General features: G+C 43.8%; 2 protein-coding genes across 2 annotated transcripts in view; one reads left to right on the top strand and one right to left on the bottom strand.

Annotated features, from left to right (window-relative positions):
* The window catches only part of LOC115645062 (cathepsin E-like), a 33,809-nt gene extending 23,497 nt beyond the window's left edge, over positions 1 to 10,312 (top strand). The window contains exons 9-10 of the mRNA XM_030549467.1: positions 8,756 to 8,854; positions 8,943 to 10,312. Of these exons, the coding sequence (XP_030405327.1) occupies positions 8,756 to 8,854; positions 8,943 to 9,122 (279 nt within the window). The 3' untranslated portion in view covers positions 9,123 to 10,312. The remainder of the gene's footprint in view (positions 1 to 8,755; positions 8,855 to 8,942) is intronic.
* Positions 10,313 to 15,415: 5,103 nt separating this feature from the next.
* Positions 15,416 to 18,530, bottom strand: part of BEST3 (bestrophin 3) — a 36,171-nt gene continuing 33,056 nt past the window's right edge. Inside the window, 1 exon segment of the mRNA XM_030548751.1 lies at positions 15,416 to 17,610. Coding sequence (XP_030404611.1) covers positions 16,689 to 17,610 — 922 coding nt within the window. The 3' untranslated portion in view covers positions 15,416 to 16,688.

The following is an 18,530-nucleotide window of genomic DNA, read 5'->3' as shown; positions in this document are numbered from 1 at the left end:
CAGAGGAACATACTAGATTTGTATTGTTTTCATCCTTCCCTGCCACCTCTGTTTCCAAGATATCTCTTCCCGCATTAATGACACATGTGGATCTAGTAGAAGCATCTGTTTAAGGAAAAGTTCTGTTAAAGTTGCTCAGATGATCATGACATCATAAGACAGATCTACTACCCTGTAAAACAGGAGAAAATTACCTTTCCTACATCATATGCCATGACTGTTAACTCCCTAAAGTCCAGAGCAGTTCCGGCAGGGGGGGCTCTAAGTATTTTGCCGTCCCAAGCACGGCAGACAGACTGCCTTCTGCAGCTTGCCTGTGGGAGGTCCCCGGTCCTGTGGATTCGGCGACATGCCTGCGGGAGATCCGCCAAAGCCACGGGACCAGCGGACCCTCCACAGGCATGCCGCTGAAGGCAACCTGCCTGCCGCCCTCGTGGAGATTGGCAGAGCGCCCCCCGTGGCTTGCCGCCCCAGGCACGCACTTGGTGTGCTGGTGCCTGGAGCCGCCCCTGAGTTCCAGGCTGACTGTCAGTCAGAATCCAGAAATTAGGATAAAAAGATACTGGAATGACAGACATGTAATAATTCCATCAAAGGGCATGGGTGTCACATTCTTGTTACCAGAACCCCTAGAGGGGGACACAGTTCTATCATTCAAAATATTCTGGTTCATTTGAATGTAACATATGCATCTGAGAGCCAGATCTGTCCCAATCCCTGTCTTCCATCCCCCTGCTCTCCGTCTTCTGCACAGTCCCATTCCCTGTAGCCTCTCTCATTCCCCCCTCTCTTCCCTGCTCTACTCCTCCTCCCACTTTCTTCTTCCCCTCCATTTTCCCTTTTATCCTCCTTGCTGCTGCATCTTCACCTTCTGCAGCATCCTGCTGCCATCTCCTCCATGCTCCCAGTCTCCTTTCCTCTCAATCTCTTTCTACCTGCTCCTTGCCACCCCCAGCTTTCCATATGCTGCTCACTCTCTTATATCTCATATCTCATATATCCCGGCATCTGTTCCACTCCCCACTCTGCCACTCCTTCCCAGTTGCTGCCACTCTCATCCTCTGATGCTTTCTAGGGTTGCCAACTTCCCAATTTCTGGAAACTATACACCCCTCCTCAGTCCCCTTCCCAGAGGCCTGCCCCCTGCTCCATCCCTGCTCCATCCTGTACCCCAAGATCCTGCCCTCTGCTCACTCCTCTCCCCTGCAGCCCTGCATCCAGCCCAGAGAGCACCATACTCTCCCCACCTCACCAGTCACCTGCAGAGTAGGGAGGCTCCCTCCTTCTGCTGCACCTGCCCCCCAGCACATTTGGCCCCAGTAGCCAGGCCTGGGTGGCGGGTGTCCTGCTGCTTCCCACAGCCAGGCTTTCTCTGAGGCAGCCCAGCTCCCGTGCTGAGTGGCTGGGCTCTCAGATCAACCCACAGCAGAGCAGCTGGCAGGATAAGTGGAAGGTTCTGCCCCTTCTGCTCCCTGGCATGTTTCCAGCTCACTCAGCCTCTTACCCTGGCAGCCAGACCCAGGCGGGGAGTGGAAGGACCTACTTCTCCTGCCAGCTGCTGTGCTCTGGGTTGGCATGAGAGGCCAGCCAGTGCACTAGCTGCCTGCCAGAAAGAGAGCCTGGTTGTCAGAGGTGGTGGTGGCAGCAGTGGGTGAAGGACAGAGCCACTCTGCTCACCCTGGTGGGATAATTTTTTTGGGGGGGCACTTGCCCAACAAGCAGACTTTTGGTCTCCAGTCAGTGTTTCCAGCCAGGCACTTTCAGATAGTGTTTTGGACTGGACTTTCTGGTAAAAAACCAGACACTTGGCAACCCTAATGCTTTCCCTCCTATGTTCACTCATGGAGCAGCTTCACCATCTCCTTCACCTCTCCTTTGATGTCCAAACAGCTCTGCTTCTTCATTTCATGGCTTGCCAGTCTGCCTGCTTGCAGCCATATTGATTCCTATATGCATTTAAATGGTAGTCCCACATAGTCTGGGAGCATGTGTAATTCCATGGGCAAATTAATGATAGAAAGACAAAGGAGATGTCATTTGATTCGTAAAAATCAACAGAATCATAATTTCAGTGGTATCATCCTCTGCACTAATTAGGGGGATTCGCTGTTCCCCACCCCTACCTCCCTCGTTCACAGCTCCAGGTCCTCTAGTTGATGAAGATTTATTATACATGAAGATGGTTCAGTCTTTGCTGCTCTTTATTTGATCAGTCAGAACAGCTAATTGGAATTTGCATCTCACAGCACTGAACGACTTTGTGAAATACTTTTTTGCTTAAGATTTAACCAACTATTCTGTGATGATTGCCTGGTACCTGAACGAAATAAGAGGTGTAGAAAAGTGACACTGACATATGGGATGCTTTTTGAAAAGGAAATTGGATTGTTAAAAGATCACCAGTTCCCTTCTGCGGACTTGGTTCAGATAAAGCCCTAGAACATGAAAACAGAGCAATGAAAGTCCCGGGAGGGATTGCTGGGCGTAACACAACATCCAAATGCTCTTTCCCAGTTTTTCCTGACAACCCCAGCACTCTGCTGAATTTTGAATGAAATATTAAGCAAGGCTGGGATGACTTCCCCAGAAGTAACCAAGCACTATCTGGACTCATTACATGCTGTTAAATGCCAAGAAGGGGCATATGAGGAGAGATTAATAAGACTGGGACTTTTCAACTTGGAAAAGAGATGACTAAGGGGGGGGATATGATTGAGGTCTATAAAATCATGACTTGTGGTGAGAAAGTAAATAAGGACATCTTATTTACTCCTTCCCATGACACATGAACTAGGGGTCACCAAATTAAATTAATAGGCAGCAAATTTAATACAAACAAAAGGAAGTATTTTTTCACACAACACACAGTCAACCTGCGGAACTCCTTGCCACAGGATGTTGTGTAGGCCAAGACTATAACAGGGTTCAAAAAAGAACTAGATAAATTCATGGAGGATAGGTCCATCAATGGCTATTAGCCAAGATGGGCAGGGATGGTGTCCCTAGCCTCTGTTTGCCAGAAGCTGGGAATGAGCAGCAGGGCATGGATCACTTGATGATTACCTGTTCATTCCCTCTGGGGCACATGGCCCTGGCCTCTGTCAGAAGATGGACCTTTCGTCTGACCCAGTATGGCTGTTCTCATGTACAGCCTTGGCAGGTTTTAACAGTATCTGATTTGTTGAGAGGTTGTACCTCAGCCATACCATCTGTGATTACCATGCTGAAAAGCCTCTGCTGGCATAAGATATTGGTTGTGTTGTTAGTAGGTACTGGCTTAGGAAGACCATGCGAGATGTGAATTAGTTTGCTTTTTGCCTGGCACATATGCATTATTCCGTCACATTCGAACATCAATCATGGTCCCATGGAGAACTCATACTTTTCCAAAGTCTCATATAGATCAACATCATGCTGAGATCTGCACATGACCAGGAGACAAGCAAGCAATAACCTGTCTGTGGTTAGCTCTGTCATAACCCCTGCCACTTTCACTCTGACTTTCTTCTTTACATTCAAGCACAGCTTTAGTCTGTTCTTCTAGATTGTAGCCCATAGATTAATGGAACCTTGAATAATTCTTTGGGTTTTGAAGGCTTCATACAAAGTATCCATTCAACTGACATTGTTAGCTAGCTCATCACTGAAGACTGCTTTCATCATGATATTAATGAGCTCCAGTCCATCATATATGAATGGATTTGCTTGGGCAAGTAAGCTCACCCTGAAGCCCTTCCATACTCCTAATAATTTTTGTTGCCCTTTTCTGAACCTTTTCCAAGTCCAATAGTTTTCAAGGTGTGGGCTTACCATGGATTTATATAGAGGCAATATGATATTTTCTGCCTTATTATCTATCCGTTTCCTAATGATTCCCAACATTGTTAGCTTTTTTGACTGCTGCTTCACACTGAGTGGATGTTTTCAGAGAACTATTCACAATGACTCCCAGATCTCTTTCTTGAGTGGTAACAGCTAATTTAGACCCCATTGTTTTATATGTATAGTTGGGATTATGTTATCCAATGTGCAATTACTTTGCATTTATCAACATTGAATTTCATCTGCCATTTTGTTGCCCAATCACCCAGTTTTGAGAGAGCCTTTTGTAGCTCCTTGCAGTCTGCCTGGGACTTAACTATCTTGAGTAGTTTTGTATCATCTGCAAATTTTGCCACCCCACTGTTTACCCCTTTTTCCAGCTCATTTATGAATATGTTGAATGGGACTGGGCCCAATACAGACCTCTGGGGGATACCACTATTTACCTCTCTCCATTCTGAAAACTGTACACTTCATTATGAGGCTACTGGCTCTGTGACAAAGAGTATCTATGTTTGACACATGCAGAGGAGTCAATTAAAAAGATTACCAAAAAAACCTGGTATTGCCTCTGTCCAATACAAAGCCACTGATCCAGGAACATCTCCAGTGTCATAATGAAGAAGCTACTGTCTCGTATCCCTATGAAGGATAAGATAACCTCATACCTAGCAGGAAAAATACTCAAGCGTGCAAAGAATTGTTCAAAGAATTTCACAGTCACATGGCATAATGAAGCAGCTGCCTCACACTGTTCAGTGGAGTTTCTTCATAGTTCCCGTGGGGAGTCTGACACTAAAATTACCTTGCATGTCATCAGTGCCACAGAGAGAGGTGCTATTAAACTCTAGGTTTTTGCACAAGACACAGATGTTCTAGCGCTCTCCATGAGATGCTACCCAAGGCTTCCACAAGATCCTAGGAAGCAGAATTGTGGTATATCCTCAAAGCTGTGTTCCTATCTTGCAGAGCATTCAAAGCTGCAGCACTACTAGGTTTCTATGTCCTTTCAGGATATGACATTACTGGAAGATGGGCTGGAAAGACCAAATTATTGTACTGGAAGGCATTTGATTCAGCCTCTGAAGACTTTCTCCTCACTCTGAAGGTGTTCGGAATGACTGATGCAGTCAACTAGGGTGACCAGCTGTCCAGATTTTACAGGGACAGTCCCAATTTTTGGGTCTTTTTCTTTTATAGGCTCCTTTACCCCCCACCCTCATCCTGATTTTTCACACTTGCTGTCTGGTCAACCTAGCAGTCATTGATGAGATCATAAATGCACTGGAGCCATTCATATGCCAAGTTTATAATTTAAAGACCAACATTATGACGCTTGCAGAGCACATAGGTGGATGTTTTCCAAGAAGCAAATGGAGAAAAATTGCTACTGACAAGGGGTGCATTTATATCTGCTATCAAGAGGGTGAATTATCAAGCAATGGAATGGCTTTAGGATGATTGAGCATGTCCAAAACTACCTTTCCTTATAGGGCATGGATGGGTCTTGGAGGAGGGACTGATCACACCAATTATGTGTAAAACACCGTGTACTCCCAAATCAGTCCCTCAGCTAATCAAATACATGTGTGCAAAGAACAGATGCTCATTATCCTGCAAATGTTTGGCCAGCAACCTGCCTTGCATGGAGAGGTGCATGTGTGGCACGGACAAGGATCAGTGTGACAATGTATCTAGCAGTGGAGTAGATGGAGATGACACTGATGATGACTTTGATGAATAAATGTTTTCAGTCCTACTTGTCAAGGCAACTTCCCTAGGAAGGATTACCAAAGGTCAATTTATGTTAAAGTGTAATTTAAAAAGCTTTGATTTTTAAACACACACACACACATACACATGTTCTAGGTTTGTCATGTTTGGTACCATTATGTTTGTGGAGGAAAAGGGCTTTCAGATATACCCAACTTGAACCTTTTCCAATGACCTTGTATTATCAAAAAGAACAGGAGTACTTTTGGCACCTTAGAGACTAACAAAATTATTTCAGCATGAGCTTTTGTGAGCTACAGCTCACTTCTTCGGATGCACAGAATGGAACACACAGACAGGAGATATTTATACATACAGAGAACATGAAAAGGTGGAAGTATGCATACCAACAGGAAGAGTCTAATCAATTGAGATGAGCTATCGTCAGCAGGAGAAAAAAAACCTTTTGAAGTGATAATTAAGATGACCCATAAAAGGTGTGAGGAGAACTTAACATAGGGAAATAGATTCAATTAGTGTAATGACCCAACCATTCCCAGTCTCTGTTTAAGCCACGCCATCAGGGGCTTGTTCACCTGCACATCTACCAATGTGATATATGCCATCATGTGCCAGCAATGCCCCTCTTCCACGTACATTGGCCAAACCGGACAGTCTCTACACAAAAGAATAAATGGACACGAATCTGACATCAGGAATCATAACATTCAAAAACCAGTGGGAGAACACTTCAACCTCTCTAACCACTCAGTGACAGACTTGAAGGTGGCAATTTTGCAACAAAAAACTTCAAAAACAGACTCCAAAGAGAGACTGCTGAACTCAAATTAATATGAAAATTAGATACAATTAACTCAGTCTTAAACAGAGACTGGGAATGGTTGGGTCATTACACTAATTGAATCTATTTCCCTATGTTAAATTCTCCTCACACCTTTTATGGGTCATCTTACTTATCACTTCAAAAGGTTTTTTTTCTCCTGCTAATGATAGCTCATCTCAATTGATTAGACTCTTCCTGTTGGTATGCATACTTCCGCCTTTTCATGTTCTCTGTATGTATAAATATCTCCTGTCTGTGTGTTCCATTCTGTGCATCCGAAGAAGTGAGCTGTAGCTCACGAAAGCTCATGCTGAAATAATTTTGTTAGTCTCTAAGGTGCCACAAGTACTCCTGTTCTTTTTGCGGATACAGACGAACACGGCTGCTACTCTGAAATTGTATTATCAAAATTTCCACCAACTGGGGGACCTGGGGCTGGGGGGCAGGGAGTCCCCTCTACCTTGGTGCAGAAGGTGACATCATTGAAATTATGATGCTCTAGATTTTATGAATCAAATAACATTTCTTTATCTTTTAATCACTAACCTGCCCACAGAATGAGATTTTACTACATTGTGTTCCCAAACTAATATTGCTGAGCTGTCATGCACGGAGTGGTGTATGAAAACACTGCCACCTTGTGGTGTATTATAAATAGACTACAATCCCAACAAATTGATTATAACACATTACAACAGTGCTATAAAGTCAAGTCTATTTCAGTGCTTCAACTTCTCTCTCTGTTGTGTTCACATTTCCCATGTACTACATGGCTGAAACAAAACTATGAGCTCACATGGCCTGAAATTGTTCTAGAAACATTTGTGGTGTAAATGGAGCTACACTATAGCTTGAGTTGGGAGAAAATGTTTCAGCGAAAAAATTTTTCTGGTTAAAAAAAAAAAATTGAGATTCAGCCACATCAAACAATTTTGCAAATTTGTGCTGGTTTTGCTGAATTTTTCATGTTGCAGGAAAAAGTTTCCAAAAATGTCAAACTGAAGCATTTTCATTTTTTCAATTGAAAAGACTTTTTATTAGGAAATTGCCTTCAATTTTTTTTTTAAAATCTAAAACATTTAAAAACACTCAAAGTTGAAATGAAACATTTTGGTTCAAATGAAATGTTTTGTTCAACCTACAACACTTTTTTTTTAGCCTTTTCAATTCACCAAAAATGAAAAAAAAATTGTTTTGCTTTGTTTTGCAGTTGGCAGTGTACTGAAAAATCTGTTCCTCACCCAGCTCTAATTTATGACCCTCATAGCCCACTATGTAATATCTTGGCTCTGTTATATTATTTATATTATATACATATGATATAGCCCACAATATATTCTGCAGCTCTACTTGGCTCTTGTTTTCCAGAATGCACTCGACAGACATTCAAAATAATTGGGGAATATATTTTCATAAACTAGATTTTTAAAAATATTCCTCCTGTTGTAAAACAATAAGCTAAACCACTACAGCTTACAACAAAGCTCCCAGAGGGTATTAGGCCATCCTCCAGAATCATCCAAAGTTCTTTTAATTTTTTTAATGAATGGAGCAACTGGAGAAGCGATAAATAAAATAAAAACAACAACAAAAACAACAACAACAAAACAAACCCCACACAACAAACCCCCCTCTCATATATTCACAACGAATTAGTGTAATATTTACAGCAATGAATGGGCATTCCAGATTGTGATCTATCAGCTGTTCTTCGAATTCCATTTTAGTGTAGTATAATATAGGACACAATATGCCCAATAGACCTTCTGGATGGGTTCCCTCCATCTGAAAATGTGACGTTCCTGTAGAGTATGGGGAAAGGTTGTGACTGTGAGCTGCTCCCTGTGGAGGCTTTCAGGAGAGACGACATACTGGAGGCAGCTCCCAGGACCATGCCTGTGGCAGGCTTCTGGGAGCACTGGAACTGTGCACTTAGCAGTGCCCATTAAAAGAGACAATGAGAACTCATGCTGGAGCCTGGGTTTGCTTGCATATGTGGAGGAAGGAGGAGCCAGGTCCTCAGAGACCCTTCCATTTTGGGCATCACTAGCCTTGCTGTCAGCCCTAGATTGCATTGGTCCTTGGGTGTGGGAGTCTGAGAAGTCTGTGTTCAACTCTGTGTATTAGCTCAAAGAGCAGGAGGCCTCCTTATACATTCCCACCACTTTCACTCCTGTGCAGGGCCATAATATAATTTTGTATGTTGAATATTAGGTCTGAAAAAAATAAATAATACCAAACCGGACTGCAGAGGTTGCTATTCTGGTTGCTAAGTTGATTCATAGGTTGATAGACTGATTATAATTTTGAATAAAAAGGCAATGTAAGAACACCCAAACAAACAAGCCTCAAGTCAACCCATATATTATGTTATAGTTTGTTGTAGACTGCAGGAGACTGTCAAGCCTGCCACATGTAAGTTTCACCATTGGACATAGAGAATACACGTTAACAGCAAAAGACTATATAATAAAGGTATGTATATAAATTCTAAGAAATAGTATCTACCAAATTATGAGATGATGATATGTAATTCTACATAGAAATGTGCTTTTAATTTCAGGAAACCATAGAAGAAAAAACCGTGTGCATCAGTGGCTTTCAGTCTCTGGATATTGCCACTCATACTGGCCAGCTATGGATTTTAGGAGATGTATTCATGTCAGCGTTTTACTGTATTTTTGACCGTGGAAATGATAGAGTGGGATTTGCAAAAGCCTCTCATAGAAGGGAGCATTCCTGAGGCCCTAATGGCATCAGTTCTGCCTTAAACACTTGTTATTACAGGGATATGAGATGAGCCTGAACTAAAACCCTGGATCTGAATATTGCTCCCAAAAAATTTCACATGGGTTTAGGGTGGGTTTGAAATTGAATTCTGAATGCAAAGTTTGTAGCTAGGTTCCATTGCTATACATTTGCAACAGACACATTTATTTCTAAATCAGCGATTGAGAGACCAAAAGCCCTAGGAAGGACTGTGTCAAAAAACCTAGTAAATGCCTGTACAACAACTTGCCTGTAGGACTTGCATTGGGGTGGGAGGGCAAATGTGCTTGGGAGAAGACTGCTGAATAATGCAAAGATGATTGTGTATCAATTGCAGTTGTGGGAACCTAATCTGGCTAGTGTTGGGTAGTTCTCTTCCCTTGCTTGTCAGTTTCAACCTTCTATTTCCTGACTAAATATTTTCTTTTTATCATTTAATTCTTGCTTTTATTTTTATCATTATTTGCTAGGGTGCGTTCTACCCTTTCTCCCTCTGTCCTTTATAGACGCTCTTTATGTGCAGCAAGCTTCAATCCCGACTCTTTTTACTGCCATCAGTTAAATGTAATTTCCTGTTTCTTACTTATTCTCTATGACTTGTCTTTTTCCTCAGGCACATGCTCTTTTTCTACACTTTCTTGCTGGAACTAGGGGTGCAGCGCCCCCTGGCTTGAAGTGGTTTCCGTCAAATACAGGGTTTACAGTTTGGTTCAATGGCTCTCAGCACCCCCACTATACAAATTGTTCCAGCATCACTGTCAATCAGATGCTGTCTTTAGTGCCTGACATCTCCACCTTTGATGGATTGAAACAGCTGGGATTGGCATCCACTTGCATGGCAAGAAATTGGACAGTGAAGCTTATATTGCACAATCTCTGTAAAGAGAGAGACTGTTATGTGGGAATGACACTGTAACATCACCTTGTTCCATGGAAGCTACAAAAATAGGACCCCAGTTTAGACCTGTGCTGTTTCTCATTTTGAGAGACATCATTAGCAGCAGTTTTGACTGAGATGCAAAATAGTTCTGAAACATGGGGAGCCAAGCTGTCCTTTGTTGTGTAATTGATTGAACAATAATGAATTCATCCGATTTATACCTATCTGAATATTCATCTTGCTTGTTAGGTCTGATTCTAGCTATTAACATATAAATGAATACAATTTGATCAAGAAAAACTGGTTTGAGTTGGTGTTTTTTTCATTTCATTTTACCTTTTCTTTCAATGGAAAATAAGTGAACTAGGGCCATGTTCTGCACAGGGTTATGCAGAACATGTGTTACTGTTTGTGATGTAGAAGGAACTTCCCTCGGCTGAGAGGCATGGCAGAGGGGAAATAAATGAAAAAAAGGAAGGGAAAATCCTAAAGACACCAAAAGGGAGGGGAGGGAAGCGCATAGCTCAAGCAACATGCTCCAAATGGCTCTTCCTCTTCCCCAAGAGCCATTGAATGTCCATTTGTGGCAATGCCACATGCTCAGGAATCTGCTGGGAATCAGGACTCTGTGGGGACAGGTTGTAGGGCAGGACAGCTGTTGTAGGTAGCATATTGCTCACGCAAACAGAAGGATACCTGGACCCAAGTTGATTTTCAAGGATTACATAAATCCTTCAGTCTTTTTCTGCCTGCAGGGTATGCCCAGGAAAGGCTTTGTTACTTTAGTTTCCTGATATGCAGTCTAACTATTGGTCTAGAAGATTAAGTGTTGTGAAGGGTTGGTTTATGTGGGTTCTAAATGTGCAATGGCTCCCACTTGAACAGGAAACATGGAGTAGTCTCATACATTGACTTCTCTTTCTTGGTTGCCACCTGACATGACCAGGGCAGCTTCTCTGTGGTCGCTGCACCCACTAGTATCGCACCCTTTGTGGGAAGCATTCCACAGAGAGGTGGCCCAGCAGCTGCAGGCAGAGGCAGATTAAGATTTATTGGAGCCCTGGTCACAAAGAACAGTTTGGACTCCCAGACCCCAGGGGGAACCAGAACTGGGGAGGGGGGGCCGCAGAGGAGTGGGACATGGCCCCCCATTTTTTAACATGGGCATAGTAGCCTTGGGCAGGCATGGAGTGACGGTGGCAGGGGCTGCACTTTCAGTGGGGGAGATGATACAGTGATTAGCTCCCCTGTTATGAAGCACAGCCCCTGCTAGTTCTTCCTGGTGGGAGTCTGATGTGGGCCTTAGCCCCACCCCACCATGGGACCCCACCCCCTGCCCCTCCTCTTCCCCCCAGACCCAACCCCCTGGCCAGTGTGGAAGCTGGAGCCAGGCAGTAGTAAGAGTTTCTCAGGAAGCCCTGGAGTCTCCACCTGCCATGGGTTGCACTCCTCAGGGGGTGGGGACTTGGACTGGGAACTGCTCTTAGGCACCCCTGCCCAGGGCAGGTGGAGGGTCTGGCTCTCTAGGCAGGTCTTACCATGGCATGGCTCCAGTTTCTGGTCTGGCAAGGGGGTGGGGCCCCAAGGAGCAGAGGGAGGAACAGGGGCCAGGGCAGATCAGGTGGTCCCTCCCCTTCCACACACCTTCTGGTGCTCCTGTGGGGCCCCCTTAATTGGCCATGGCCCCTGGGCACAGACCCTGTGGACTTACTTATGCATTAATCCACCGCTGGCTGCTGCAGTTTAAGCAGGTACTGTTTCTCTGGCCAGGCAGGGGGTAATATGGGTCCCAGCTGGAGCCATCGTTTCCACCCCCAGAGCCTCCTGGCCCCAGAACTATATTGACCTCTTGTTCTGGGGGACTAGGACCATGTGGTGTCCCTCTCTGCACAGACATATGGCAGGGAGGAGCCAGCCAGAGACCTGAAGGCAGCAGAGCAGCGGCTGCATGTGTTTGTGCAGGGAATGACAGAAACTGATGGTGTCAGCAGACTGCCTTCTGCAGTTCTCATTCTGACCATGCTCTACCCTGTGCTGATTGGCTGTTTGCACCAACTCTCGCCCTTCCTTTGTCTTTCCAGATAGCTACGCCCTGTGTAACACCACGCCACTGAGAAGATTTAAATACACAAATAAATAAACAAACAAAATTTGTGGAAGTGACATGACATTTGCCATTGGCACGTTGCTCACTCGGCTTGTGTGTTGTACCCTTTTCCCTGCCCGGTCTATCTTGTTTATTTAGACTGTAGGCTCTTCAGTGTAGGGTCTGTCTCAGAGTGTGTCTACACTGCAAAGGAAGGTATGATTGCAGCTCAGCTCAGAATACCCACACTATAGCTTTAATCTACCTAGCACAGGGGTGGGCAAACTTTTTGGCCTGAGGGCCACATCAGCGTTCTGAAACTGTATGGAGGGCCGGGTAGGGAAAGCTGTGCCTCCCCAAACAGCCTGGCTCCTGTTCTCTGACTGTCCCCCTCAGACTTCCCCACCCATCCAACCCCCTGTGGAAATAGAGCAAGAACTGACAGGGATTTGAAGGAGCTTTCAATGCAAACAGTTCCCTCTGTGAGCAAGAGTCAGGCTAGCTGTAACGCTAATAACGCAAGATTTGTAGAAGCAAGGATTGTGTGAGGCGAGTGGCAAAGAACTGTGTGAGAAGTTGTTGAGACCTTGTGTTAGATAAGTATGGAATGTAGACTTCTGACACTCACTTTAAACTCTGGAATGCAAAAGTGATCAGCTGTATTCGAAGGAGACGTCTGGAGCTATGGCAATGTACAGGTATTACAGCAAGTTTCCTTAAATCTCTTTCCACCACGCTCTCAAATAACAGGATTATGCGTTTGGTGTGTTCACTTCCATAACTATGTCCTGATTAGTCAGAACTGAATTATCTGGGCTAATGTTTGGAAGATTCTGCCAGATGAAACATACTATGCAAGCTAGTGCATAGGATGCCTAGATACCCAATCCTATAGAATAGAAATTCTGAGGTTGTAGGGGGTGACATGTGGGGCACCTAGCTCACATCAAAGTGAGCAGGTCCAATTGTTAACAATATATTTTAAAATAATCTCCATGTTTAAGGACATATTCTTGGGGATGCATATTCCTACTCAAGGCTTGGGCCCAATACATTGATTTCCTTTAGATGCAATACTCTAGACCAATTACCAGATATGTGAGCACAGCATATAGTCTCCCTTTTATGGAAACCAATCCTTTAAGAAGAGCACTGGACCCAACAAATATGGAGCAGTATCAATTGAGAAACTTGCTAATGCTGTACTTCAGGACAAGCTTAATGGTTCTGACCAAACATATGACCCATTTCTGGCATTGGCAAAGTTTGACACATGGACTTTTAGACTTGAAGCTTTTGTTGTTATAGGCCTAGAAAGTCTATGCACAGGCATCTCTGGAATATTGGTCTTGGTTTCTAATGTGTACTATAGTAGGTATTTATAGTTCCCAGTATTATAATGTCATGGCTCTGTACTCATCAGTAAAGGACTATACCTCGTATATTTGATCTGACAGGCTATGGCCCAGACCACAAGATAGTGTGCCATTGAGCAGTTTTGCAGAATAGGGTAAGCTATACAAATATGATTTAGTCCACCTCTATTTGTGTATTTGCTTTTTTCTCAATTCTATTTTTAAAGTGTGAAGTGCTCATAAGCAAACTTTTCTGTTTAGATAAACTTCATTTATTTGGTCCTAAAATAAGACATTATAAAGCTGTATCATTTATTTAGCAGCAGCCTGGATATTTTTGCTTCCTTAGACAAGTAGTTGAATTACATTTTGTACATTTCCATTGTATAGATATACATACAATTATTATTCTAACAGAAAATTACAGTCAACTCACATTTCTGTCATATGAGGGTTGCCAGAAAGTTCCATAAAATGTGAACATTCTGGATTCTTGAACTCTGACTTAGAATGCGAACACCTAGAAAGTTGCAGTATTGGTCGGCTCATCATACCACGGACATTATGGTCATATATCCCACCTTCTCCAAGATCAACCCGAGGAGACGGTAACAAACTGTTGCTTTGACATATGCCTCTGTTCTACCCTTGTTTTCTCCCCACTCTTTTCCAGCTTTACAAACATCTGTAGCTCCTGCCCTCTGATGCTCTTGTTTTCCAAAGTGGCCTACACTATTGGTCAGGTCCTTGTTGGGACATATCTTGACATAGTTTAATACGCCAAAGCAACCTCATTTTTTTTAATAAAGCTTTTTTTATGTAATAAATCGCTTACATTGATTATACTGGTAAACGTGAACCATAAACTGTTGGGGCTGCTAGTGTTATAATTAGTAAATTGACTAAACTAAAGTTTAAAAAATTGTAGCAAGAGGCGCTTAGGTGACCAACTTGGTCCGAAAGCTAATTCAGCACCCAGATGAATGCAGTAGTGGGCTCACAGACAAACTAACTAACAAGAGGAAATTTTGAAAATGGCCATAACTAAGTCCCATTCTGTACAAGTAATGGACAGAATATTTATATTTATTCCTGTAATTAGTTGCTATTTGTGAAACACCTGAGAGCATTTTCCCACTGGTCTGTATCCTTTTCCAGTGTTATGAGGCCCTGTAAGCTCTTACACTGCTGGTCCAGGTTTGGTGCATGGCTACATGTAATGGAAGCATGAATGAAACATTAACAGAAGCACGCCTACTACACGCCTATAGCCTACTACATGGCTATAAAGCAGGCCTACTATATGACTATAAAGCAGGCCTTCTACGCAGCTACGAATCAGAGGGAAGAGAATTTGAATGACAACTCTGTCCAGCCAACCAGCTGGATGCAGTAGCTGGTCTTTAGTTAGCGGAACAAGTGTGAAAGAAAGAGGAGGCCAAGCATCTAAATCATTGGTCAGAAGTTGTGTGATCAAGCACTGATGTAAAAGATGAGGTGTGGAGCCTACTAGAAAGACAGGCAATGAAAAATAAACCCACTTAAAGAGTGGGGAAAATATGCTCAGTTTTGTTTCAGTTGAGTACTGTGGGGGAGGGAGGGCCATCTGAAGTCTGGGATGGAGTAAATGATTATTCTGTTCCAATACAACTACGAGTCTGTTAGAAGCAGAGAGAAAGGAGGTTGAATCATAGAATATCAGGGTTGGAAGGAACCTCAGAAGGTCCCTGCTCAAAGCAGACTCAATCCCCAACTAAATCATCCCAGCCAGGGCCTTGTCAAGCCTGACCTTAAAAACCTCTAAGGAAGGAGATTCCTCCCCCTCCCTAGATAACTCATTCCAGTGCTTCACAACCCTCCTAGTGAAAAACTTTTTCCTAAACCTTCCCCACAGCAACTTGAGACCATTACTCCTTGTTCTGTCATCTGCTACCCATGAGAACAGTCTAGATCCATCCTCTTTAGAACCCCCTTTCAGGTAGTTGAAAGCAGCTATCAAATCCCCCCTCATTCTTCTCTGAGAATGAGGATGGTGGCAAGATGGTGATTGGACCCTGGAGGCAGATTAGGCGAGATCTCTGCGATCAGAAAAGACAGAGAGAAAGGAAACAAAAGAAACAGTGGCCCAGAATCCCTGACCCCTGAGAGACTCCCATTTCCTCAGGCTTGTGTTCTGCTGGGGGCTGGCTATGGAATCCTCTTACCCAAATGGTGGAACTGCTTTTTGGCTGCTGATAGACTCCCTCCTGCAGCTACGACCATCCTTCTCCTCATGCAGGACTTGGAGGAATTTGGTCAGTGAACCTACACAGCTGTGGATCCACTGGTCACATCCCACACTTCTCAGCCCTTCCTATGCTACCATAGAGAAAGCCACAGAGCAGTGCTTCAGGCACACAGGAGCTGTGCACTCCCAGGGAGGGTGCTCTGCCTCCTGCCATGAGTAGAGTAACTGCATTAGTTTCATTGCCTTTGGAGCCTTCCACATCTCTGGATGGTGGAGGAGGATGTGTTGTTAATGAATTGTACTGGCATGACATCAGTATGATTCCTTAACACTTATCCTTGCTATTTCATGTCATTTGAATAAGACTCGATGGGGAAATAATTATTTGGCTGTGTTATAAAAGCAATTTGATTTGCAAAAGGATGGATTCCAAGAGAGAAAGACTGGGCGTGTACGTGCTTGAGAGAAATCTCCTTTCCCACTGCTGAAAGAGAGGGAAAACACCCCTTTCCATCATGGCCTTAGACAGCATGAGGTCCCTTTCCTGGGCCACATTCAAAGGTGGAGTTCATGCTGAGAGAAAGGCCGAAGAACACTGCCAAAGCTGGGTACTGGCTGGTGAGCTCTATCCAGGGAATGAGGCTCCCGGCTGGCTGAGATTTTTGTTTTAATTTAAATTTAATATTGCCCTGCCAGAATCCTTATTGAGAGAGGAAAGCTTTAATGTAGCAATCTGAGTAATTTCCCTTGGAAATAAGATCAGCCATATGACGTACTGTATGTGTGGTCTGAGCAGGGTGTTTGTATTTCTGTATTATCAGAAAATCTGAATAAGAACAGGTTTCAAAAGAGACAGGAAGTTCCAATTGCTTTGCAAAATGAAAGTTTTCTGTGTTTGGAGAACCCCCGAATGGCTGCAGGGGCTCTTAATCATTTTCCTCCACTGTAAACAATAGAATAGAATTGGAATCTAGAAGATTCTGACAACCTTGTCAGAGATTTCCTTCTTTCTTCTCATTAATGAATTCTACTATAGCGGTTTCTTTAGCATCCAGATGTTCCAATAAATGATGCACATCAACTGTATCTCTAGCAGCAGAGGTAGCAGCAATGTTACTTTCACCACTTAAGGTGCTTTGTCCAGAGGGTGTTCCGAAATCCAGTAAAAGAGGTGCAGCATCTGTATGCAATGTAACACTGAGCATATGGAAGTCTGGGGAACATCTTTCAGAGCTCCCGTGTTGATCTTTGCTATCACCTGCTGTCATACTTTTGTTTAAATCAGGTTTTGGTTCCTCTGTTACAATGGTGGATGATTTATGCTGCCCAGAATCCGTAAAAGACATAGTCATTTCTGAATGAGGTCGTGGCACATCCACAGGATCAGAATGTGGCTCAGTTGGACTGCCTGGGGGAGCCTGTTCTGTCGACACGTTTGTGGAGGTGTCTGTCTGCAAAGTCTGTCTGTCTGACGCGTTGAGTGTTCTATCCTCAGTAGCAGCGACAACTGCTTTGGGGACTGGCAAAGCTGTCTTGGTTGTTGTGTCATTCTCACTAGATTGGTAGCTCTCTAAAATGTTGGTTCTGCTAGTTTCACTAATAGGTGCTAGATCTATGCTAGTGTGCAGTCGAGGATTCCTATCAGCCAGCTCATGTTTCTTCTTGACCTTTGAGGCAAAATGTCTCCCTCTAGAATGCATTTCTTGCAAACTGCTGATATGACCCTTTTCATGAGCAGGGAAAAAAATTGAGTTCTCACTTGTCTGTCTGCTGTAGCGCCTCCTGGTTGGGGAAGGAGAGCTTTCATGGACACTCAGAAATCGCTTAACTCTTCTCAGCACTGAGGACTGTCGCCTGTATTTCTCATCATCCCAGGACCAGTTTTCCCCACGGAGGAACTCTGTATCAGATAGCCTGTAAGATAAAGCAATGCAGCGTGTATCACTCTGTATTTCTTTTATTCTAGAATCACAAGAAGTGTAGTGTTTGCAGTAAGGTTTCATATTAAATGGAAAATATGGTTCATATAATGATCCATTTTCTCTCTGCCTGTCATTAGTGGAACAGAGCTACGTTAACGAGTGACGAGAGTCAGAGAACTGAAGGAACAAATGTGTTCCTAATAAAGGGCCTCCATGAGGTATAGGAGGAGCAAATAAGAGTGAAGTGGGGCTGAAAATTTTCAGATGCACTGAAAGGGGAAAGGAGCACAGGCAATGCTGATTGATTCTCCCTCCTGTCTTCGAACAGTGGAACGCACCTCGATAGCAGCTCCACATGATCAGAGCTTTGCAGCGGCAGGAGGAGAACAATTGCTCTATGCGGTATATTCCTCATTCTATCAGGAAGAGTCTCAGGCAAAAGTTAATGGTGCTCCTGGAAGTGTGGACAGTGTTTAATTGTGCCAGGAGCCCTAGCACTTCTGCGCTTGGCAATTCATAACCCCAGCACCTCTAGGCGTGATAGTTCATAGCTCCGGCACTGCTGGGCTTGCTGCTTCAGTTATGAAAGTAAAAAAACTGCTTGAGCCCCCGCACCTAATTGCTTGAGCCACGACACCTCTCACATTACAAATTAGGCACTGAGCAGGATTTTCAACAATGCCTTAGTGATTTAGGAGCAGAAGTGCCATTGAAAATCAATGGGCCTTGTGCTACAAGTCTCTTAGGTCCTTTTGAAAATCCCACCCATTAGCTTCTGCTTTTCTGCCTAGCTTCTGAGGTTAATGATGAGTTACAGCAGCCATACCATTTCAGGAGTGGAACACATTTGGTACTTGCCATGGGGTGTAAAGACAATGGGAGGAAACACTAGAAGAAGGGTCACAGTTGACT

The sequence above is a fragment of the Gopherus evgoodei genome, chromosome 1 (genome assembly GCF_007399415.2).
Source record: "Gopherus evgoodei ecotype Sinaloan lineage chromosome 1, rGopEvg1_v1.p, whole genome shotgun sequence".
In the NCBI taxonomy this organism is placed as follows: domain Eukaryota; kingdom Metazoa; phylum Chordata; order Testudines; family Testudinidae; genus Gopherus; species Gopherus evgoodei.
The sequence above is the reverse complement of the archived record's forward strand: the minus strand, read 5'-3'. Positions and strand labels throughout refer to the sequence as shown.